The 25824-nt window shown below is 36.5% G+C and overlaps 1 protein-coding gene across 2 annotated transcripts in view; it reads left to right on the plus strand.

Annotated features, from left to right (window-relative positions):
* Window positions 1-12: 12 nt before the first annotated feature.
* The window catches only part of RAD9B (RAD9 checkpoint clamp component B), a 57390-nt gene continuing 31578 nt past the window's right edge, over window positions 13-25824 (plus strand). The window contains exons 1-5 of one of the 2 annotated variants that reach the window (XM_074205639.1): window positions 13-136; window positions 1093-1163; window positions 2663-2812; window positions 6153-6267; window positions 17333-17432. In XM_074205639.1, coding sequence (XP_074061740.1) covers window positions 103-136; window positions 1093-1163; window positions 2663-2812; window positions 6153-6267; window positions 17333-17432 — 470 coding nt within the window. In that variant the 5' untranslated portion in view covers window positions 13-102. The remainder of the gene's footprint in view (window positions 137-1092; window positions 1164-2662; window positions 2813-6152; window positions 6268-17332; window positions 17433-25824) is intronic. The other variant, XR_012472268.1, reaches the window with a different exon arrangement.

A 25824-nucleotide genomic window follows, 5' to 3' on the forward strand; every position in this document is an offset into this window, starting at 1 on the left:
GCAGCGCGCTCTGAGCACGCGCGAGGCGTCGTCTCTGGCGCGGAGGCCTCTTTGGGGAGCTGGACCTTTGCTCCGAGGCCCCCCGCCCCAACCGTGAAGAAGATGAAGTGTGAGATGGGTGGCCACCAGGTGAAAGGTGCGACCCACTGGGTGCTGCTGCCTCAGTTAACTAAATGGCCCTTTGACCCGAGGCCCTGCAGGAGGCGCCGGGGACCCTGGGCAAGTGGCCCACCCTCTCTGGGCCTCCAGAACGGGCGGGGGGCTGGGATTCCGGGACCTGCAGGAGCTGTTTTCGAGCTCTAAAGTGGAATGGGTGGGAGGACTAATGTAGAAATATGCTTAACGTGTACATGTATGACCAATGGAGGGGAGGGGGAGGGGGAGAATGGGGAACTCAAAAGCTGGCAAAAAGGTAAATGCTGAAAGCTATCTTTGCATGTAATTGGAATAATAAATAAATAAACACATTTAAATTTTGAAAAGAGGAATGAGTTGGGAGTAGGAGGATCCAGATTCAAATCCTAGGTCTGCTAGTCACTTCCTTTTGCTGAGCCTCAGTTTCTCTCTGTAAAAATGAGGTGGAGCATAGATTCTGTTTCTTTTTTTCCAAGGCAATGGGTTAAGTGATTTGCTCAAGGTCACACAGCTAGGTACTTAATAAGTGTCTGAGGGCAGATTTGAACTCGGGTCCTCCTGACTCCAGCCAGTTCTCTTATCCTAGCTGCCCCTCTATTTCTCTCTCTCTCTCTCTCTCTCTCTCTCTCTCTCTGTTTTTTTTTGCAAGGCAATGGAGTTGTGACTTGTTCAAGGTCACACTGCTAGGTACTTAATAAGTGTCTGAGGGCAGATTTGAACTCAGGTCCTCCTGACTTCAAGACTGGTGCTCTATCCACTACACCACCTAGCTACTCTCTACCACATTCTCTGTCAATGTGAGATTGTCTCTGGACCTTTGACATCTCATCTTGAATAAGGTGCTGCAAGTCTATAAATTTAATTAAATATGTTAATATCTTGTCTGTAAGATCTGTATTCATTTTATCATCAATGATAGGAAAAGAATTTAAAGTCTACTCTCCTTTTTCTCTCCAGTGTTTGGGAGAGCGATCCATGCTTTAGCTCGGATTAGTGAGGACCTGTGGCTTGACCCAAATGAAAGAGGTGTAAGTAAAACTCAACTTAACAGTTCTAATATAAAAGCAAATTAAATCATTCAACTATATCTTCATCTAAATTCATCACTCACCAGAAGACAAAAATGCAAAGAATTATTGTAACTTTTTTCTTAAAAAAAACCCACCCCACCCCCATATAGCTACCCCGTATCATTCCATTCAATTAATAAACATTTATTAAGTGCCTACTATGTGCTCAGCACTTGTGGTACAAATTGAGGTTTAGCTGGATGTATTTGAGACATGTTATAAAGATGAATTCAACAGACTATGACAACAAATTGGATATAGGGAGTGGAGGTGAGAGATAGTGAGGAATGGAGACTTATCATTTTTCCCCATGTATAAGATGCACCCTTTTCCAAAAAATTTGGGGTCTAAAAACTGGGAGTGTCTTACACAGTGGTGGTAAATTTTTTTTACTTGTATCTCCCGCTTTTTTCTGTACTTGTCTTTCTACTCAGTGATTTGCGTTTGTTACTGGTATATTAGGTTATAAAACTGTTTTGCCACATTCTGCCCAGAAATGGCTCAGAAAAGATTTTCATACAGTGCTGAATTCAAGTTCAAAGTGATCCAGTTTGCAAAAGTGAATGGAAATCATACTGCTGAATGCCTATTTCATCCTCTTCTAACTGAGAAAACAATAGGAGACTGGCTCCAGGAAGAAGAAGGTCATGAGGAGCAAGGTAGTCAAATGGCCTAAGTTAGGGAATTGAAGAGATGGATTGAAGAGCAAAGTGCAGTTGGAATTCCTGTGTCCACAAAGATAGTTCAGCAGGAAGCAAGAAGAATTGCTGATGAAAAAGAAATGACTGTTTTCAAAGGAGGATAGCATTAGTGCTTCAGGTTCATGAAACAGAATGGACTAAGCATGCGTACACACACCAGACTTGCCCAAAATATGCCTGAAAACTATGAGGTGGAGGTCCTTGAATTTCATGATGAATAAAACTTGAGTTCAGTAACTTTATGTAATACATTTTTTTTTCAAATTTCAGGCCCCAAAATTAAGGTGCATCTTATACATGGGGAAATATGGTACTCATAGGTTTTGACCCTGGGAGACTGGGAAGATGATGTTGCCCTTAATTGTAACAGGGAAATTTGAAAGGAAGGTTGTTGGGGGGGCAGAGATAATAAATTTAGTTGTGGACATATTGCTTTTAAGGTGCTTACTGGAAATCTAGTCTGAAACGTTGGAAGGCAGTTGGAGATGGGAAACTAGAAATAAGATTAGAGGTTAGGGCTGGATAAGTAGATTTGACAATCTTCAATAGGGAGAGGATAACTATAACCATGGAAGGTGATGAGGTCACCCTATAATATGTATAGTGGGAGAGAGGGGGAGGGTTCAGCTAGATTATGTTTTTATATAGATGAAACTGTTAGAGCATAGTGTTTATATACAACAGTATTAAAGTATACATTATAAGTTTTATTGGTATTATTTTGTGTAAATTCATTTGCTGCTGTTGTTTTTTCAGCTTGTCCTGCGATCTGTGAATTCTTGTAAATCAGCTTATGCGAGTGTTTTGTTCCCTATTTCATTCTTTCAACTGTACCAGTGGTCATCTACATCTGAAACATGTGACATTACCATGCCATTCCATCTCAAATGTAAATTAGGAATGAAGGTAAATCATAGTGAACTGAAGGCAATGAGTTTTTCCCAGTGCATAGTGGGAATATTTGATATGTGGAAAAAAAACATAAATTCTTCACATTTGGGTTTAAATTAGAACATTCAATGCAGCAAATCACTTATGATGGGATTTCCGCTTCAAGTAAGCTTCCTGTCCTAGGAGTCAACAACTCCAATGAAACTTGTAGGCCAGTCAGGGGATATAACATGTATCAAAACTGCACTAAGACTTTAAGGATACCTTTAATTACTAGCAATATTTTTGTGATAGCAAAGAACAGGAATGATAAGCATATCACCTGGACACTGGCTAAACATGTAATCATAATAATATATTGTGCATATAAAACTATGATGACTACAGAGAAGAATGGAAGGCCTTAGATAAACTAACAGAGGGGCGGGTAGGTGGTGCAATGGATAGAGCACCAGCCCTAGAATCAGGAGGACCTGAGTTAAAATCCAACCTTAGACACTTAATAATTGCCTAGCTCAGTGACCTTGGGCAAGTCACTTAACCCCTTTGCCTTAGATAAAGAAAAAAATTTAAAAAAATATACAAAGTGAAGTAAGCAGGACCAAGAAGATAGTATACACAAGGTTTATAATCATATAAATAGAGAAAATATTGAAAAAATACTTGAATTCTTTGACATCAAGCTTCAGCCCTAAGAAGAGATTTTAAGATACTAGAAGACATCTTCCTTTCTCCCTCTTCCACATCTGCAAAAAGCAGAAGACCATGGATATGGAACACTATATATATAATTGTAGACTTTTTCAAAATGTTTTTTAGTTTTTCTTAACATTAATTTCTTTCAAAAGATTTCACTAAAATTTTATTTTATAAAAAGAACTCATCCATTAGCCTACCACATTGAACTGACATTCTGCAGATAGTCTGCTCATTCTAAAGCTATGCTGATTATTTTTAGAAATAACTTTATTGTCAATTCATTAAGATTAAATATGTGAATTTAGCACTTAAAATGTTGATATTTCCTCTTTGCAACTTCACTTTATTAGTTCTACTTGATATATTACTAATAATTAGGATTTGTTCTTAGTTGAGTTGGACTGTCTTGGTCATAGCAACAGGGATCAAAGAGTGAGAATTCCCATTGGTAAAATAAACTGAGAGGGAAAAATTATAATTATTTTCTGCTTTATATGATTATAAAGAGGGTAATTACCTCTTGACAGTTCTCTTGTCTGGGCTCATCTACTTACGCATTCTGGAGAAAAGCAGTTGCTGAGTGTTCTGAGATAGCATTTGTTGATTTATATATGATAGGGCAGTTACTCATTTTAAACATGTGACTAGTTGTTGAAAAAGAGAGCAGAAAAGATATAGTTTGTGCTCTATCCCCAACTCTTGCTGAAAAGAAAATAAAGTTATTTCTCTGAGGAGTTGTATCCATTATTCCTGAGAAGTGGAGAAGATGAATCTTGCTAAAGGTAGCATAGTTAGAGGAGATTTTTGTTAATATTAGGATAATATTCTGCCTTCCCCAAAAGACCAAACACTCCTTCAACTGAAGGCATCATTAAACCTGAAAGCACTGATAAATTTGGCTTAGAAACAGCTTAGAAGTAGAACATTAGAGAAGCAATGAATCTAACTGAAATGCCTTGCCTAAGAAGTATTAGTCCAGAAGGTTGGATTAACTCAGTTTAGCAGTGGAAACATTTTTTCACACAGATGCTATGCTCATCAAGAATCTTTTATGGATAGTTCCTGCGGCAGAAAGAGGATATTGAAGTTTATTGTTTGTAAGTTGTAAGGATCCCTGGCTACATATATTTCCTATGTGTGTAATTCATTACTCTGTGTCTTGATGTGTACCCATTCCCTCAGACACTATTTATACTGGGAGATAGTGATTTGGATTTAGGGATGGAATATTGTATAAATTTGATATTTGCTTTTCATTTTCAATTACTGTTTAGGAGTATTAGTAGCCTATTTATTTTTTTAAATCTTTTAACCTTTTTTTTTTTTTTTTTTTTTTTTTTTTAGATTTTTCAAGGCAGTGGGGTTAAGTGGCTTGCCCAAGGCCACATGGCTAGGTAATTATTAAGTGTCTGAGGTTGGATTTGAACCCAGGTACTCCTGACTTCAAGGCCGGTGCTCTATCTACCATGCCACCTAGCTGCCCCAGTAGCCTATTTATTAATGGGAACTTCATTGGTAGTAGGAATAATCACTCAAAAAGGTTAACTCAGCCTCTGAGAGTATTGAGATACTACATGTTTTTTAAAATGTTTGCACTTAAAAAGAATTAAGTAAATCATTCTAAAGATCTAGTTATTTAAGAAAAAACATACATAATTTGATAGCTTATTAATTCTTTTGGTTAATCACTACTTAATCTGGTTTTATCCTTAACTTTGACTAGGACCTTTTTAATTCTACTAGATACTTCAAGCCTTAGGCCAGTTTAATAGAAAAATTCCTTGCCTTTGTTCTCTCTATTCAAACAATCTTAAATACTTGTGTAAGGGTTGTGTGTGTGTTTGATTGTGTGTGTGTGTGTGTGTGTGTGTGTGTGTGTGTGTGTGTGTGTGTTTAAATGGATGAAGGAGGAGGGTGGTCATTACATAAGTAAGGGGAGAAAAAGCACACCTAAAAGTAAAACCATTCTCTACCAATTTCATCCAAATTTCCTAACTCACAGTCAAATAGATTGTTCAAGATATGCTGTCTGCCCCCATCAAGATGCAAGTGGGTCACTGAAAGTCTGAAAGGCTTCAAGCTTACATCTCTCAGTCTTTATCCCTAACATATTTTAAGTTCATTAAATGAAATTGGGTGGGGGGAACTCAATCAGGAGTCCCCTGTTGACTTCCCCCATCCCAAGCACACACTCTTATAGCTAAAGACAGGTGCTTGTTTCCCCTTTCTAAATCATGTTCTTCCCTGTCTCTTAGAAGGAAGAAGACAGTGTCTTCCTTCTGTTTCTAATTTTCCAGCCTTTTATACTTTTGTATTCACATGAGTATGGAAGGACATTAATTGCACAATAGCATGATGTCCCTTGTTTCTAGGAAGACCCACAATTATCTTTAATTAGAAATTGGGTTTTCTCACTCCTAATTCTTTAATTCCACTAATTGCTCAGTCTTCTCTTCCATTTAACATTTTACCTGCACATCATTTGAAATTTTCATTTAATTGTTTGCTTCCATTCCAAAAGTGAAACTCATGGGATTGACTGTAATAAGGTTATAGGAGTTAGGAGTATAAATTCAAATGTAGTTTCTTTTTTAAATGATATATTCCTTATAATCAAATTAAAAATTCTTATTATATATACTTTTTTTTGTTACAGTCAGTTCTGCCCATATTTAGATGTCTGGGTACACTTGAGAGAAATGTAGAAAAGTGTCGTATTTTTATGAGTGCTAATACCTGCCATGTGATTTTTCAACTCTTCTGCAAACATGGTATGTATGATCATAAACTCATTTTCCTTCTAGACTTATTTCATGTTTAATATTTTCATCATACCTTAAATATTCTTAGCATTAGAAATTATTTTTGAATTTGTATGGTTTTATGATGTAAAACATTATACATTACAGATAACTTTACTAATATCAACAATAGCACTAAAAAGTCAATTAATAGTAAAGAGTTATTTCTTCACTGAGTAAGTCCTAGATGCTCAGGCTCTGCATATAAACAAGCATTCTACTGAAATGCATTCTACTGAATTTAGTCATACAGTTTTCGGTTGCTTATCCAATTCTAATAGAATATGTTTCAGACTAGTATGTATGCTGAGATGAGAAATTCCAAGAAGTAATTAAGTTAGAAACCACAAAATCCAGACTTCTTGACTTCAAGCATCTAGATCAAATGCTAGAGGTAGAAACATTTAATTATAACTGCTTTACCTACTTAAATAAAGCTATAGTAGATTTGTTATTGTTATATTGCTGTACCAAAAGAAATCTAAATACAAGGGATTTTGAATTATATTTATTGCTGTCATAGGATGATTTTTTGGAATATTATCTTGATTGTACAATTTATATTGTTTTCTAATTGTTTCATGTGTATATATCATGCATCTCCAATTGGATTATAAAGAACCTCAGGCTGTTGTATGCTGCCTTATATTTTTTGTGTCTGTGTGTATGGTATTCAATAAACAGTTGTCAATTGGTTTTAATATCTTCTTTGGAAGGTATTAATATAAAAGTAAAAATGTACAAATTTAAACATAATAACAATTTTGCATTTAGCAGTCTAATGGAAAAACATTGTTTCAGGATAGAGTTGGAATGTGCCATCATTTTTATTGTTGCTCTTTAAAGATTCAACCAATAAGGAACAAATAAATAAATAAATAAATAAACAAACAAACAAATAAATAAATAAATATATTTCAAAATTTTGTATCTGCTAAGCTTTTCTTGATATCTTAAGCCAACATTATTAAAGAGATAGTCAAGAAGTCAGGACATCTCATCCAGTTCCAAGAAAATATCTCAGTTTTAAGACGAATTTGAGTAATGCCTTTTTAAGGTCAGATAGAAAGACGTGTTTCATGATGTCCACTAGAGAGCGATAAACACATTTCCAAAAAATGCCTATTTTCTAAGTTCCTCTGCTGGAGGTGATGTATATATCTGGAAAATATTTAATAAATATGCTTTTTTTTTTTATCAATTTTAGATAAAATAGGTTTATTTTGTTTGTTTTTCAGGCCTCTAATTTCATTGCTGTGGGAACTATACCATTAGGAAACTTCTGTCAAATTAGTGACTTCTCTGTATAGTCTTACTCTTGCAGGATTGCCTATGGTCTTGAGAGATTACGTATGCCTTCGTTGCATATGTGTTTAAATACACACACACACACACATATACATATACATATATATCGCTAAAGTTTCCTTGATACTAGTTTTCTAATACTATTTTCTAATTTCATACTAATTTTCTAGTTATATATTATATATAAATTATATAAAATATTAGTTTTCTAGTATTACTTGGTAGTAGTTGCCTCAGTGAGTTTGCCAATAAGGACAATGTAATATTAACTTGTCTGTATGTGTGTGTATATGTGTTGGTTTTTTGTCCTTAATTTTTGAAGATAACCAGTGATAACATCTCTGATTTAATGTATGAGATCTTGATTTGAATGTGAATTGGATTTATGTGAGGCAGAGTTGCACAAAATCATCAGCTTGACTCTTTCTTCCTGAGTCATCAAAGTCCAGGGACAGGACAAAAGTCAAGACAACTGGCAATGGTCCAGGATTCAGTAGATGAACTTGGTAATTTTGGTGCCTGACCAAATTCTAAGCACTTTAGAGTGCTTATTCCAGCTGCCTTCATGGCTACTGAAGCAAATTGCTCTCATCAACTCAGTTTAACTAGGGAAAATCTTCACATGAATGTGGTATTCAACTCTCTTAATTCAATGACAGGTTTGAGGTCAACTAGATACCTTCAATCTGATTTAAAATATCTGCTGAAATGGTTTTTTGGGATGGGACCACTACAAAACATATTGGGATGTCCATGATACAGCTTGTTGTAGTCAAGATATTTACTTTTTCCTAATTACATGTAAAAACAATTTTTAACATTCTTTTTTTTTTTTGGCAAGGCAAATGGGGTTAAGTGACTTGCCAAGGACACACAGCTGGATAATTATTAAGTGTCTGAGGTCAGATTTGAATTCAAGTCCTCCTGACTCCAGGGCTGGTCCTCTATCCACTGCGCCACCTAGCCACCCCTAACATTCATTTTATTTTATTTTTGGAAAGATTTTATTTATCTTGAGTTTTACAATTTCCCCCTATTCTTGCTTCCCTTCCCCCACCCCCCACAGAAGGTGTTAGTCTTTACATTGTGTCCATGGTATACATTGATCTCAGTTGAATGTGATGAGAGAGAAATCATATCCTTAAGGAAAAAACATGAAGTATAAGATAGCAAGATCAGACAATAAGATAACAGGTTTTTTTCTAAATTAAAGTTAATAGTACTTGGTCTTTGTTCAAACTTCATGGTTCTTTCTTTGAATACAGATAGTATTCTCCATTGCAGAGAGCCCCAGATTGTCCCTTATTGTTGCACTGATGGAATGAGTGAGTTCATCAAGGTTGATCATTTCCCCCATGTTGCTTTTAGGATGTATAGTGTTTTTTTGGTTCTGCTCATCTCACTCAGCATCAGTTCATGCAAATCCCTCCAAGATTCCCTGAATTCCCATCCCTCCTAGTTTCTAATAGAACATAGTGTTCCATAACATACAATATACCACAGTTTGCTAAGCCATTCCCCAATTGAAGGACATTTACTTGATTTCCAATTCTTTGCCACCACGAACAGGGCTGCTTTTGTACACTTTTGTACAAGTGATGTTTTTACCCTTTTTCATCATCTCTTCAGGGTATAGACCCAGTAGTGGTATTGCTGGATCAAAGGGTATGCACATTTTTGTTGCCCTTTGGGTGTAGTTTCAAATTTCTCTCCAGAAAGGTTGGATGAGGGGTGGCTAGGTGGCGTAGTGGATAAAGCACCTACCCTGGAGTCAGGAGTTGCTGGGTTCAAATCTGGTCTCAGACACTTAATAATTACCTAGCTGTGTGGCCTTGGGCAAGCCACTTAACCCTGTTTGCCTTGCAAAAATCTAAAAAAAAAAATAACAGAAAGGTTGGATGAGTTCACAGCTCCACCAACAATGTAATAGTGTCCCAGATTTCCTACAACCCTTCCAACAATGATCATTATCCTTTCTGCTCATATTGGCTAGTCTGAGGTGGTACCTCAGAGAAGCTTTAATTTGCATTTCTCTAATAAGTAATGATTTAGAGCAAGTTTTCATATGACTATGGATTTCTTTGATCTCCTTATCTGTAAATTGCCTTTGCATATCCTTTGACCATTTGTCAACTGGGAAATGGCTTTTTTTAAAAAAAAAAATTTGATTCAGTTCTCTGTATATTTTAGGAATGAGTTCTTTGTCAGAAATATTAGTTGTAAAGACTGTTTCCCAGTTTACTACATTCATTTTGGTCTTGGTTACAATGGTTTTGTCTGTGCAAAAGTTTTTTTAATTTAATGTAGTCGAAATCATCCAGTTTGTTTTTAGTGATGTTCTCCATCTCTTCCTTAGTCATAAACTGCTTCCCTTTCCATAGATCTGACAGGTAAACTAGTCCTTGATCTTCTAGTTTGCTTATAGTATTGTTTTTTTATGTCTAAAATCCTGTATCCATTTGGATAGGTGTGAGGTGTTGGTCTAATCTAAGTTTCTTCCGTACTAAATTCCAATTTTCTGGGAAGTTTTTATTGAAGAGAGAGTTTTTATCCCAGTAGCTGGACTCTTTGGGTTTATCAAACAGCAGATTACTATAATCATTTCCTGCTATTGCACCTAGTCTATTCCACTGGTCCACTACTCTATTTCTTAGCCAATATCAGACAGTTTTGATGACTGATGCTTTATAATATAATTTTATATCAGGTAGGGATAAGCCACCTTCTTTTGCACTTTTTTTTTCATTAAATCCCTGGAAATTCTTGACTTTTCATTTCTCCATATGAATTTACTTACAACTTTTTCTAACTCATTAAAGTAATTTTTTGTAATTTTGATTGGTAGGGCACTAAACAGGTAGTTTAGTTTTGGTAGAATTGTCATTTTTATTATATTAGCTCTACCTATCCATGAGCAGTTGATATTTGCCCAGGTATTTAAATTTGCTTTAATTTGTGTGTGAGAAGTATTTTATAATTGTTTGCAAAACGTTTCTGAGTCTGCCTTGGAAAATAGACTCCCAGGTATTTTATATTGTCTGAGGTTACTTTGAATGGGATTTCTCTTTCTAGTTCTTCCTGCTGTATCTGGATAGTCATATATAGAAAAGCTGAGGATTTATGAGGGTTTATTTTATATCCTGCAACTTTGCTAAAATTGCTAATTGTTTCCAGCAGTTTTTTGGATGATTTCTTGGGATTCTTTAGGTATATCATCATGTCATCTGCAAAGAGTGAGAGTTTTGTCTCTTCCTTCCCAATTCTAATTCCTTCCATTTCTTTTTCTTCTCTAATTGCTGAAGCTAATATTTCTAATACAATATTGAATAGTAGTGGTGATAATGGGCACCCTTGTTTCACCCCTGATCTTATTGGGAATGCCTCCAGTCTCTCCCCATTGAATATGATGCTTGTTGCTGGTTTCAGATAGATACTGTTTATTATTCTAAGGAACAGTCCATTTATTCCTACACTCTCTAGTGTTTTTAGTAGGAATGGGTGTTATATTTTGTCAAAAGCTTTTCCAGCATCCATTGATACGATTATATAATTTCTGATAGGTTTGTTGTTGATATAATTAATTATACTAACAGTTTCCCTAATATTGAACCATCCCTGCATTCCTGGGATGAATCCTACTTGGTCAAAATGTGTTATCCTGGTGATAACTTGTTGTAATTGTTTTGCTAAGATTTTATTTAAGATTTTTACATCTATATTCATCAGAGAGATAGGTCTATGATTTTCTTTCTCTGTTTTAACTCTTCCTGGTTTAGGTATCAGCACCATATTGGTTTCATAGAAAGAGTTAGGCAGAGTTCTGTCTTTCCCTATTTTCCAAAGAGTTTATATAGAATTGGAACCAATTGTTCCTTAAATGTTTGGTAGAATTCATTTGTGAATCCATCAGGTCCTGGAGATTTTTTCTTAGGGAGTTCAATGATGGCTTGTTGAATTTCTTTTTCTGAGTTAGGGTTGTTTAGGTATTTAATCTCCTCTTCATTTAACCTGGGCAACTTATATTTTTGTAAAAATTTGTCCATTTCACTTAGATTGTCATATTTATTGGCATAGATTTGAGCAAAATAATTCTGAATTATTACTTTAATTTCCTCCTCATTGGTGGTGAGTTCACTTTTTTCATTTATGATACTAGCAATTTGGTTTTCTTCTTTCTTTTTTTTAATGAAATTGACCAGAGGTTTATCAGTTTTATTGTTTTTTTCATAAAACCAACTATTGGTTTTACTTATTGATTCAATGGTTTTTTTTTTTTTGCTTTTGCTTTTATTAATTTCTCCTTTAATTTTTAGAATTTCTGATTTGGTATTTAATTGGGAATTTTTAATTTGTTCTTTCTCTAATTTTTTTAGTTGCATATTTAGTTCATTGATTTTTTCTTTCTCTAATTTATTCATGTAAGCATTTAAAGATGTAATAGATCCCCTGACAGTTGCTTTGAGTTAAACCCATAGGTTTTGGTATGTTGTTTCATTATTGTCATTATCTAGGATAAAATAATTAATTCTTTCTATAATTTGTTATTTGATCCACTCATTCTTTAAAATTAGGTTATTTAGTTTCCAATTAGCTCTGGGTCTATATCTCCCTGACTCAATATTACATATGATTTTTATTGCATTATGATCTGAGAAAAATATATTCACTATTTCTCCCTTTCTGCAGTTGATCATTAGGTTTTTATGCCCTAGTACATGGTCAATTTTTGTATAAGTACCATGTAGTACAGAGAAAAAGGTATATTACTTTCTATCCCCATTCAGTTTCCTCCATAAGTCTATCATATCTAGTTTTTCTAACAATCTATTTACCTCCTTAACTTCTTTCTTGTTTATTTTATTATTTGATTTATCTAGATCTGCGAGCGGGAGGTTGATGTCTCCCACTAGTAGAGTTTTGCTGTTTATGTCTTCCTGTAGTTCTTTCCAGCTTCTCCTCTAAGAATTTGGATGCTATCCCATTGGGTGCATATATTGTCAGTACTGAAATAACTTTATTATCTATGATACCTTTTAGGAGGATAAAGTTTCCTTCTTTATCTCTTTTAACGTTATCTATTTTTGCAGCTGCTTTGTCTGAGATAAGGATTGCTACCCCTGCTTTTTTCACTTCAGCTGAAGCAAAATATATTTTGCTCCAACCTTTTAGCTTTACTCTATATGTATCTCTCTGCTTCAAATGAGTTTCTTGTAAGCAGCATATTGTAGGAGTCTGGTTTTTAATTCACTCTTCTATTCACTTACATTTTAAGGGAGAGTTCATCCCATTCACATTCAAAATTATAATTACTAACTCTTTATTGCCCTCATGCTATCTTCCCTTTGTTTGTATTTTTCCCCTTTTTCCCCTTTATCTGTATTCTGAATACCACTCCCTTCAGTGTGTTTGCCCTCCTATATTCACCCCTCCCCTTTCTTTCCCCTTCTCCCTTTTCTCTTCACCCTTCCCTTCCTTCTGTTAGTTCCCCCCTTTTCCCCCTCACTGTCTTCATCCCCCCTCCCCTTTTCCCCTTTTAATACTTGAAAGGTGAAATGTTTTTTAAGTTAACTGAGTATGTATGTAAGTTAACTTTAAGCCAAGTCTGATGGGAGGAAGATTCAGGTGTTCCTCATTTCCCTTCTTTCCCTCTATTACCATAGGTCTTTTGTACCTCTTAATGTAATGAGATTTACCCCATTCAATCCCTTCCCTCCTCCTGTCTCCTTCCTGTCCCCCTTTTTAAGGAGGAAGTGTTTTTAAATCATTCTATCTGAGTCATAGGAAATTCTGAGTATCCAGCACTTCTAGCTAAGCACATTCTATCTAATAGTTACAATTCTTTTTTTTAAGATTTTTTTTTCAAGGCAGATGGGGTTAAGTGGCTTGCCCAAGTCCACACAGCTAGGTAATTATTAAGTGTCTGAGACCGGATTTGAACCCAGGTACTCCTGACTCCAGGGCCGGTGCTTTATCCACTGCGCCACCTAGCTGCCCCTAAAGTTACAATTCTTGAGAGTTATTAGAGTCTTTTTTCCCAAGTAGGGTTATAGCCATTTTCATCTCATTGGATATCAGTCTCATGGATAAGTCACGAGTGTCAATCACTTCTGGCTAGGTGTATTCTCTCTGTTAGAATTACAATTCTCAAGAGTTATGAGAGTCTTTTTCCCATGCTGGGATATAGCCAGTTTCATCTTATTGGATAGCAGTTTTTCTCTTTACTCCCTTTTTTTAACCTTTTCATGTGTCTCTTGAAACTCCTGTTTGATGTCCAGATTTTCTATTTAGCTCTGGTCTTTTCATCAGGAATTTTTGTAATTCTTCCATTTTGTTAAATGTCCATCTTTTCCCCTGAAAAAGAAGGCTCAGCTTTGTGGGATAGTGGATTCTTGACTGCATTTCAAGCTTCCTTGTTCCTCAGAATATCTTGTTCCAGCCCCCTAGATCCCTTAATGTTGATGCAGCCTGGTCCTGCATAATCCTTACTGTGGATCCCTGATATTTAAACTGTTTCTTTCTTGCTGCCTACAGGATTTTCTCTTTTGTCTGATAGTTTTGGAATTTGGCCACAGCATTCCTTGTTGTTTTCATTTTAGGATATCTTAACAGAGGGGATCGATGTATTCTTTTGGTAACTATTTTGCCCTCTGGTTCCATATATCAGTACAATTTTCCTTCACTAGATCCTGTAGTATTAAGCCCAGGCTTTTTTTTCTCTTCAATGTTTTCAGGAAGTCCAATAATTCTCAGGTTGTCCTTCCTCGATCTATTCTCGAGGTCAGTGGTTTTGCTGATGAGGTGTTTTACATTTTCTTCTATTTTTTTCCATTTTTTGGTTTTGTTTAACAGGCTCTTGCTGTCTCATGAAGTCATTAGTTTCAGCAGACTACATTTTTTTTTTAGAGATGAGTTTTCTTCATTTACTTTTTGCAACTACTTTTCCAATTGGTCAATTCTGTTTTTGAAAGAGCTTTCCATTTACCAGTTGAGGTTTTTGAGAGAATTATTTTCTTTTTGTATTTGCCCAGTTGAGGATCTGAGAGAATTATTCTCATTTTGTATTTGTCCAGTTGTATTTTCCAGTGATTTCTTTACTTGTTGCAAGGTGTTAATCTTCTCTTGGGTTTCGTTTCCCAAATTTTCCAGTTGATTTTTAAACTCCTTCCTTATTTCTTCAAGGAAGTCTTTCTGTGCTGGAGAGCAGATCATATTCTCCTCAGAGGTTCCTGTTCTCTCTGAGTTAGGGTCTTTTCCTTCCAAGAATTTTTATATGGATCCACCTTTCCACTGACCTTTCTTCATTTTGCTAAGACCTTGAGTTGGGGAGGGGCTGGTTCACAGAGGTTTGGTATTGGGATCCTTAGAGGCTTTACTCACTGAGTGTAATTTCTCCAGCTGGCCAGTAGGGAGTGCTGGTTGTTTTCTCTGGAGTGTCTGTGACCTTGATTGAGGCCTTCTCTCTTGACCCACAACTATGGAAGACAAATCCTGAGGTAGATGTTCTTTCTCCTGGCTTTTCTTTCTGGGCTTTGTTGATTGGATTTCTGTTAAGAGGTTTGTTTCATATGGGGAAAGATCAGGAGATTTTAGAACTGTGCCTGTCTTCTCTCTGCCATCTTGGCTGGAAGTTCTTCCCCAATTCTACTTTTTAAGGAGTTCTTCTCTTCAGTGGATTTTATTTCCCTTTTACCATTTGGTCTATTCTGTTGTTAAAAGTGTTATTTTCTTCAGTATTGTTTTGTGTCTCCTTTACCAATCTTCTGACTCTTTTTTTCATAATTTTCTTGGAATACTCTCATTTCTTTACCCATTTTTTCCTTCTTCTGTCTTATTTGATTTTCTTTTAGGTCTTCTTTTGCAAGGCAATGGAGTTAAGTGGCTTTCCCAAGGCCACACAGCTAGGTAATTATTGAGTGTCTGTGGCCAGATTTGAACTCAGATTCTCCTGACTCCAGGGTCGGTACTCTATCCATTGTGCCACTTAGTCACCCCTGTCCTATTTGATTTTTAAAATACTTTTTGCACCCTTCTAAGAATTCTTTTTGGGTGTAAAACCAATTCACATTCTTCTTTGAAGTTTTGGATGTAGCAGTTTTAACTTTGTTGTCTTCTGAGTTTGTGTTTTGATCATTCCTGTCACTATGGTAACTTTCTATGGTAGATTATTTTTGTCATTGTTGTTTGCTCATTTTTCCAATCTATTTCTTGATTTTTTGACTTAATGTTAAAGTTGGGCTTTGCCACAGGGTAGAGGAGGGCAATGTCCCAAGCTTTAGGTTTTTTGGTACAGCTATTTTCAGGGGTTCTGTAAGTTTTCAGTTCTTGCAGCGTGGTATGATCTGAGGAGAGGTGTGTTTGCTATACTTCTGGCCTGTGTTCTGTTCTATGAGCTTTTACTCTTTTCTTCCCTAGAACTATGACCAGGGTCCCTGTTTCCATGCAATCACAAGTTATGGTGTGTTCTTCTTTGCCACAGACTCCTCCTTGCTCTGGTACTATGTCCCAGGACTTGGATCTGGATCCACAGATTGTCCATATAACAGAGTCCTGCACCTGTACCAACAAAGGGACCCATGTAATCTTTGGATCATTTATCCCACACCTGTACTATCTGTGGGTTGAGAACACTAGAAATTGCTGCTGCTGATTCAATTGTTCTCAAGGCCTGCTGCTTATTTGCCTTGCCTAGGTATTCCCTGTGCTGAACTGTGCTCCATTATCACACCAGCATGACCTACCTTTCCTGCCTTTCTTCTAAGTTATCTTGGGCTGGAAAATTGTTTCATTCCATTTTTTGTTAGTTCTGTTGCTGCAGAATTGGTTTTGAGGCCATATTTTAATTTTTTTGGAGGGAAATTTGGAAGAGTTCAGATGAGTCCCTGCCTTTTTTCTGCTATCCTGTCAAAGACTTTCCCATGTTACACTTCTTGGAGCCACAGGTGATACTTGGATAAAGTGGATACCAAAGGTAGATTAGAAGCTCTGAAAAGGGCCCAGCAAGCCCTCACGTCAGAGGTACTAGTCCTCTCTGAACACTAACCTCCTACACATATAACATATACATATGTTTATGTATATACTAGCTGCATTAGAAGTATGTGTATAGCTATATAGATAATGTGTATGTGCATATGTATGTATGTGTATGTATTTCAGAAGCAGTAATTAACCTCAATTGTTATTGACTATGATGCCAGTTCTTTATTCACTATGCCTTGCTGCCTCTTAAGATTGATTTTATTTTGGAATTTAAAATTTTATCCTGTACTTTGAAGCTGATGAATCTGAGACTTCATCAGTGTAGAGTTATTCCTTCCCCTGGTGCAGATCATAGCCCAAATTTGAGTCTTACTCCCATGTAATTTTTGCTCTTATCCTTTTGTGTGGGCTGATTAGAGCACTTTGATCTGGCTAGAAGGTTGGAGCCCTTTCTTAGGGTCTTTGAATATCTTTTTAAGCTCTCAGTGAGTATAATAACAGCTTGTCCAACTTTCTCTGCCCAATACTTCTGTTCATTCAAAGGATCATAGAGTTAGAAGATACCTTAGAAGTCATTTTGTCATAAATAAATGTTTATTTAATAGTAAATATTTACTAGGCACCAGATACTAGATTGCATATTATTCTGTGTTATGTCTAGTTCTCATTTGAGTACTCCCTGTTAGTGAATTTTGTATCATTCATTTGGAACTTCAAAATGCTAAATTATTATTCTGTTCTTTTGTAGGTATTATAAAAACTCATTATCTGTCTTTCCAAGAATCTGAACCTTTGCAAGCTGTTTTTGCAAGGAATATGTGTCCTAATATACTGAAGGTTCAATCAAGGTAAATAGCTCTCTCAATCTCTCTGTCTGGTTCTCTGTCTCTCTGCCTCTGCCTCTCCATTTTTCATTCTCAGATACTGAAAAGACTTTAGCTCCAGATTAAAAGTTTATAACCTACAGTTTATAAGTCTGCTACAGTTTTTAAGGTTATAGTAAATAGCTTAGAGACATAAAAGAAAGAGAATTTAAAGAATACTACTTGAGAATGATAACTTAAAGTAATTGTAGAATTGTAGAATTCCTCAACTCGTCAGTGGAAACTATTTTTAAGTTACTCCATCTATGTGATTTTATACAGAATGCCAAGAATAGCCTAATGGGGATAAATTTTCTAATATAACATATCTCTTATTTGAGACTTTTTAACAACATGACTCTGGCTTTAAGTAAGTAGATCTTTTATCACATTTGCCAATGGTTTTGGGAGAAATGCTTAATTTCATAGTATCTGAGTTTTCTGTTGGTTGAAGTGGGTGAGATATGGATTGGATTAAATGGCTACCGAGTTTGCTTTTATTCTCAAATTCTGTGATTCTGTGAATCAAATTTTCCAGCTAATAGCGTCAATCATTATAAATGAATAACTTCTGGAAAGATGGTGAAGTGAGTCAGAGAACTTTCAGTTCTCCAAATTTCTTCCCTTAAAAAGACAGCATATTGACTCAGATGGAATGTAGAGAAGAAGCAGAAATAAACAAAAGTTGAGGTAAAGTAATTATCCTCCTAAGACAAATGAAGACAACCCCAGAAAAGACCTGACCTCCAGGGGTGGAGGTTTGGCCTGAGTGAAGAGCAAGTACCACCAGGCAGACTCATTAAATCAACAGGAAATTTTACCTTGAACAGTGTGGGTGTTGGACAGCTAAGTAAGATAATATGGAAGGATCCTCTCCTGCCATGAGATACTATGACCAGCTGTGCTAACCAGAGCAGTCCCTGCTGCAGCAAGTACAAGACTGGTGAGTGTGATAGCAAGGAGAAACCTTGATAGCTGTGAGCACTTGGAGTCCCTGCTTTCAGTTCAGGATATTGAGCTGAACTTTGCAATCCCAGGAAGGACTGTAGGGAGCAAGAACATTAATAGGACAGCAGAGTTACGGCCTGAGTCATGGTTTAAGGATAGAGAAGGATATCCAAGATTGGGTCCCCAGATAGAATTCAGAAAATAACAGTCACAAGGACCCAAGATCTAAGGCACCTTCTCCATACCTTGGGACTAGAACCTGATTACAATAATAAGCTATTAAAAATAAAATAAAATAAAAATGTGTAAGCAAAGAAGAAGAAAGAATCCAACCGTAGACAGTTACTATGAGGTATATTCAGAGGAAGATAGTGAAGTTTTAAAAATAAACTATTCCTACTCTAAGAGATACATCAAAAGAGTTCTTGGAAGAGTTAAAAATCAAATAAGAGAGATAGAGGAAAAATTAGGAAAAAAATAAAAACAATACAAGAAAATCAAGACAATTATAAAAATGGATAACTGCCTAGAAAAAAGAGTTCCCAAAACTTAAGGAAGAAAATAATTCCTTGAAAACTAGAATTAGGCAAGGGGAAGCTAATGATATTATAACATACCAAGAAATAATTAAACAACATCAAAAGAATGAAAAAAAAAAGAGAATGTGAAACACCTCATCAGAAAACAACTGATCTGGAGAACAAGATCAAGGAGAGCCAATATAAGAATTGTTGTATTACCTGAAAGTTATAATCAAAAAAAGAATCTTGGACAATATTATAAGAAAATATTAAGAAAAATTGCCCTGAAGTTCTAGAACAAAAAGGTAAAGCAGAAATTAAAAAAAAATCCACCAATCCACTTGAAAGAGATCCCAGTCATAGCCAAATTTCAAAGCTCCTAGGTTAAGGAGAAAGTATTATAAGCCACAAGAAAAAAAAAATGTAAATATTGTAGAGCTACAATTAGAATCACACAAAACCTAGCAGCTTCTATATTAAAAGACTATACCTCTTGGAAAACTAAAGTTTAAAAAGCAAAAGATCTGGGATTGCAACCAATAATAAGTTCCCCAGCAAAATTAAATACAATTATCCCTTCTACATTGTAGGTGTTAGAAATACATGGGGCAGCTAGATGGTACAGTGGATAGAGCACTGACCTTGGAGTTGGGGGGAGGATAGGAATTCGAATTCAGCCTCAGACACTTGCTCCATACTAGCAGTGTGACTTTGGGCAAGTCACTTAACCCTGATTGCCTCACATCCAGGACCATCTCTAATTATCCTGATTCAAATCTGGCCACTGGACCTAGATGGTTCTAGAGGAAAAAGTGAGTCTGGTGACTTAGCACAGAACTCCCTAACTAAATCCAATTCATGTGGTTGTCATGGCATCACCTCCCTGATGTTGCTGTCTTCTTCACAAATGAAGGACAAATATTATTATTAGGAGTATATTTCCCCTCCTCCCCCCACCCCATCTGGAAAATCTGCCTAAATTGTTTTGGCCTTCCCTTACTACCAGAGAAGTCTGATTTTACTTTTTTCTTTTATGGGATGTTTACTGTACCTTAATGGGTTAAGTATTTGGTCATAGACTCTGTGTTGTCTGCCAACCTCTTGTCATCTACAATTCCACAAACACCACCCCCCCCCCCGATTCCCATTTTATTTCTTTTGCTGAACCACAATATATTGAAAACTTGATGAGGAATGTTGTAATATGGAAGGATGAAATGAATAATCCTGAACAGAAAAAATGGACAATTAATGAAACTTTCATATATTTGTGACAAAAAAGATCAGAACTCAATGAAAAATCAACACATAAGATCCAGGAGAAACATAAGATAAACATTAAAAACCAATTATAAGGGGCACAATGGTATCAAACTATTTACTTCTTAAATGTGAAGATTTTATCAGGACTCTTAAGGCTGTCATCATTTCTTGGGTAGTTTGAAAGAAAGATTTAGGCTGAGCTAAGTATGATGAGGTGATAGGGTAGTGGGAGGCAAAAAGAAGCAATTATTTCATACAAGTGAGGTGAGGAAGGAAGAAATCAACACAGTGGAAATAGGTGGGAATGGAGGGCTGGTAGTGCCAGAACCTTATTCTTATCAGATCTGTGTTAAAGAGGGAACTATATATATATGCATATATATATGTATATATCTAGAAGAGTATAGAAGTCATAAATTTTTAAAGAAATAAGGTGAGGAGACAGGATAAAGGAGGAATTTTTAGAAGAGTATGTAGATTAAGAATTAGTAGGTTAGGGGAGAGGATAAGGGAGGAACTGTTAGAAGGGTAGGCAGGGGAAGGATTCTTTCAAAAGGGTATGAGGATGAGAGAATAAACAGGCATTAGAGTTGTAGGTAGGATTAAATTAAATGTTTGAGGAGGGATAAAATGAAAAGGATAAATAGAGAGGGGAAAATAAGATGGAGGGAAATATTCAACCAAAAGTTATAACTTTGAATGTGAATGGGATGAACTAATTAATAAAAGGAAAATAGATAGCAGAATGGATTGAAAATAATTGATATTATGTTGTTTGCAAGAAACACAATAAAAATGAGAGATATATACAGAGTTAAAATAAAGGGCTGGAGTAGAATTTATATCAGCTTCAATTGCTATTAAAAAAAAGCTAGCAATCATGATCTCAGACAAACTTGCAGTTAACATAGATTTAATTAAAATAGATAAATGGAAACTACAGTATATGTCACCAATATTATTAAATATTATTTTAGAAATGTTAGCAATAGAAATAAGAGAAAAAAGAAATTGAAGGAATCAGAATGGGAAATAAGGTAATAAGCAATCTCTTTTCATAGATGATCTGATGATGTGATATCTTAAAGATTTAATTAGTTGAAACAATAATATCAGCAAGTAATACCATATAAAACAAACCCACATGTCATTAGCATTCTTTATATATCACAAAACCTTTCAGGAAGAGATAGTAAGAAATAATTTAAAATAATTATAGGTTATATAAAATGCCTGGGAGTATACCTGCCTTATAAAGACCCAGGAACTACATAAAGCTAAAAACCACTCATTATACAAATGAAGTCAAATGTAAATAATTGGAGAAATATTAGTTGTTCATGGGTAGGCAAAGCCAATATAATGAAAATGACAATTTTTCCTAAATAATTTGTTTATTCAATGCCATCCCAATTAAACTGTCAAAAATATTTTACTGAGTTAGGAAAACAATTTAACAAAGTTCATTTGGAAGGAAAAAAGGTCAAGAATTTCAATGAAAAAATGAAAGAGGGGCGGAGCCAAGATGGCTACATGAAGGGATAGAGTCTTAGGAGCTCTCTGATAAAAACTCATAAACTAAGGACTCTAACTAAACTATCAAGAGACAGAACCCACAAAGGGATCCAGTGAGGTAGTTCTCCTACTCAAGGTAACCTGGAAAAGAGCAGAAAGGCTCTGATCCCCAGGGTAGGAGGGGCGGCCCGCAGGAGGGGTGGCCCGCCAGAGAGAAAGAACTTCAGCCTCCCGGAGGCAGCCCCAGGGTGCTGGGAGCCTTGGCTCACAGCAGCGGGGGAGTCTCCTGAGCTGCACCCCGGGGAGCATCAGGGGCAAAGTGGGAGAACAGCGGGGGACCTCTGCCAGAGTGAGCACATGGAGCCCAGCCCTCAGGGCACACAGCCAGCAGTTTGGTCTTTCTGCAGCCCAGACCAGGAAACAGAAGCAGGCAGAGCCAGTAAGCAGGAGCCCCCAGGGCATGAGCCCACTGAGCTGAGGGAGGGGAGTAAAGAGAGAATGCTGAGCTCTGTCCTCTGCCTCTGGAACAGGACTCTGGGGCTCTGACCACATTCAGATCCTGATCCCAGTCTAGGCCCCCCCATAGAACAACAGGGCCCCCCCACCTCGGCCCCATGGCAGAGGGGGGCGCTTATGGTCATTCACAGACCAGGAGGGAGGACAGAGCCTCACACACTGAGACCCTTGTAGGAGTGTCCCAAAAGCTCAGGAAGCACCCCCAAAAAACAGGCTTAGGCTGGGAAAATGAGCAAGCAAAGAAACAAGAGGAAGACCATTGAGAAATATTTTGCAAATGAGCCCAAGAAGGATCAAAATACTCAGTCTGAAGATGAGGAAGCACAAGCTCCTGCATCTAAAGACTCTAAGAAAAAACAGAAATTGGGCTCAGGCTATGACAGAGCTCAAAAAAGACTTTGAAAATCAAATGAGGGAGTTGGAAGAAAAATTGGGAAAAGAAAGGAGAGAGATGCAGGAAAAACATGAAAATGAAGTCAGCAGCTTAGTCAAGGAAATCCAAAAAAAATGCTGAAGTAAATAGCATGCTAAAAACCAGCTTAGGTCAAATGGATAAAACAGTTCAATAAGTTATTGAGGAGAAGAATGCTTTAAAAAGCAAAATTGGCCAGATGGAAAAAGAGATAAGAAAACTCTCTGAGGAGAACAAATCCTTCAGACAAAGAATAGAATTCAGGGAGATTTGTGAATTTACCAGAAATCAGGAATCAATACTTCAAAACCAAAAAAATGAAAAATTAGAAGAAAATGTGAAATATCTCATTGAAAAAACAACTGATATGGAAAACAGACTTAGGAAAGATAATTTAAAAATTATTGGAATACCTGAAAGTCATGATCAGGAAAAGAGCCTTGACATCATTTTCAAAGAACTAGTACAGGAAAATTGTCCTGATATTCTAGAAGCAGAGGGCAAAATAGAAATGGAGAGAATCCACCGATCCCCCAGAGAAAGAGATCCCAAAAAACCAACCCCTAGGAATATTATAGCCAAGTTCCAGAACTCCCAAGTCAAAGAGAAAATATTACAAGCAGCCAGAAGGACACAGTTCAAATATCGTGGAGCTGCAGTCAGGATCACACAGGACTTAGCAGCAACTACATTGGAAGCTCGTAGGGCTTGGAATACAATATACCGGAAGGCAAAAGAGCTTAGAATGCAGCCAAGAATGAACTACCCAGCAAGGCTGAATGTCCTCTTCCAGGGAAAAAGATGGACTTTCAATGAACCAGGGGAATTTCAAAGGTTCCTTTTGGAATGGCCAGAGCTGAACAGGTTTGATCTTCAGATACAGGACTCAGGTGAAGCATGGAGATTGGAGGAGGGGGGGGGGGATATGAGGGACTTAATGAGGATGAACTGCATGTATAGAAACATGATACTGATAATATTCATATGAACCATCTCAGTTAATAGAGCAGGTAGAGAGAGCTTTTATAGTTGAAGCACAGGAGAAAGCAGAATTCGAAGATAAAATATGGTGTAAAAATGGAGTCAATAGAAAAAAAGGAAAATAGAATGGGAGAAAGAAAAAGGAGAGGGGGAATAGTCCAAGATATTTCACATAATAAGATTTTTTTTTATTACAATGAGCTATTGCAATGATATGGAAGCAGGGAGGCAAGGGGGAATGAGGGAACCTTTGCTCTCATCAGAGATGGCTAGGAGAGGAAACAGCAAATATACTCAATGGGGTATAGGCATCTGGAGTAAGAAGGAGGGGGGAGCAGGGGGAAGGGGTGGGGATGTGAATAAAGGAGGAGAGGATGGACCATGCGGGGAGAGTGGCCAGATATAACACATTTTCTTTTTTATTTCTTGCAAGGGGCTGGGATTGGATGGCCTGCCCAGGACCATAGGGTCAGGTGGATTCTGGGCCTAAGGGGTGGTATGGGAGCTCAGGGCTTCTTGGCCCCAGGACCAGGGATCTGTCTGCTGTGCCACTCAGCGACCCTACAGCAGAGTCAGAGTGAAAGGAGAGAGAAAATATAGTACATGGTAGTGGAGAAATAAGAAAGGAGGGAGTTGCGATCAGCAATGGCAACGTTGGAAAAATATGGAAGTAACTTTTGTGATGGACTTATCATAAAGAATGTGATCCACCCATGAAAAAAATGAAAGAATTGTAAGGGAAGGAGTTATAGCAATGCCAGATTTTAAACTATATTATGAGGCAATAATCAAAATTATCTGGTACTCCCTAAGGAATAGGTAGTTCAATGGAACAGAGTAGACATACAATATGCAGTAGTAAATGGTTATTGTTTCTGGTTTTTGTTCTTCATTCTCGAAAAAGACCATAACATCAGGAAGGTGATATGAGGACATGTATATGAATTGGGTTTGAGTTGAGGGGGAACTATGCTGTCACCAACCTCACTTTCTTCTCTGCAGCCATCTGGGTCCAGTGGTCAGATATGAATCAGGATGATTGGAGATGGCCCTGGCAATCAGTGTTAAGTGGTTTGCATTGGCTTGCCCAAGTTCACACAGCTAGTAAACTAGTGTCAAATGTTTGTCCAGATTTGAACTCAAATCCTCCTGAGTCCAGAGTTGGTGCTCTATAGGATATAGCACCTAGCTGCCCTGTAGCACCCTTGTGTCTGATAAATATAAAGATTCAACTTTTTGAGATAAGAATTTGTTATGTAGTTAAATTTGTTGGGAAAACTGGAAAGCAACCTGGCAGAAACTGGACACAGATCAATATCTTAAAACATTTACCAAGACAAATTCAAAATGGATATGATCTAGATATAAAGAGAGATATCACAAGAAAATGAGAACATAGTGCATACTACCTATCAGACTTAAGGATAGGAAAGCAATTTATATATAAACAAGAGAGAATTGTGGGGTGTAAAATGGATACTTTCAATGGATACGTTCATATTAAATTAAAAGGTTTTGTTCAAATAAAACCAATGTAGCCAAGATTAATAGGAAAGCAGAAAATTGGGGGGAAATATTTATAGACAGTTTCTCAAAGTCTCTTTTCTCAAATATATAAAGAACTCTGTCAAATTTATGATTATGAGATATTCCCTAATTGATAATAAAAGACTATATATAGACAGCTTTTGATGAAGAAATCAAAACTATATATATATAATCATTAAAAATGCTGACTCATTGATTAGAGAAATGCAAATTAAAACAACTTTGAGGATACCATCTTATATCTATTAAATTAGCTAAAATGATAGATGCCCTTCAATTGGGGAATGCCTAAACAAGTTGTGGTATGTGATCGTGATGGAATATTACTGTGCTATAAGAAATGATGAGCTAGCTGGTTGATTTTGGAAAAACATGGAAAGAATAGCATGAAATAATGAAAAGTGAAACACGGAGTACCAAGAGGACATCATACATAGTAACAGAAATATTGTTCTAAGAACATCCTTGAATGATTAATTCATCTTGAGTATCATAAATATTCAAATCCACTACAATGCTATCCACTTCCAAAGAAAAAAACTGATAAAGAGAAATATGTATAGAATGGCTATACATCCACATCTACATGGATATTTCTGTGGATACTTCTCTAGGGTGTGGTGGGGAGGGAAGATTGAAGAAGAGTACACAACAAAGAACAAAAGAAAAACTT

This window comes from Macrotis lagotis, chromosome X, assembly GCF_037893015.1.
Source record: "Macrotis lagotis isolate mMagLag1 chromosome X, bilby.v1.9.chrom.fasta, whole genome shotgun sequence".
NCBI lineage: Eukaryota > Metazoa > Chordata > Mammalia > Peramelemorphia > Peramelidae > Macrotis > Macrotis lagotis.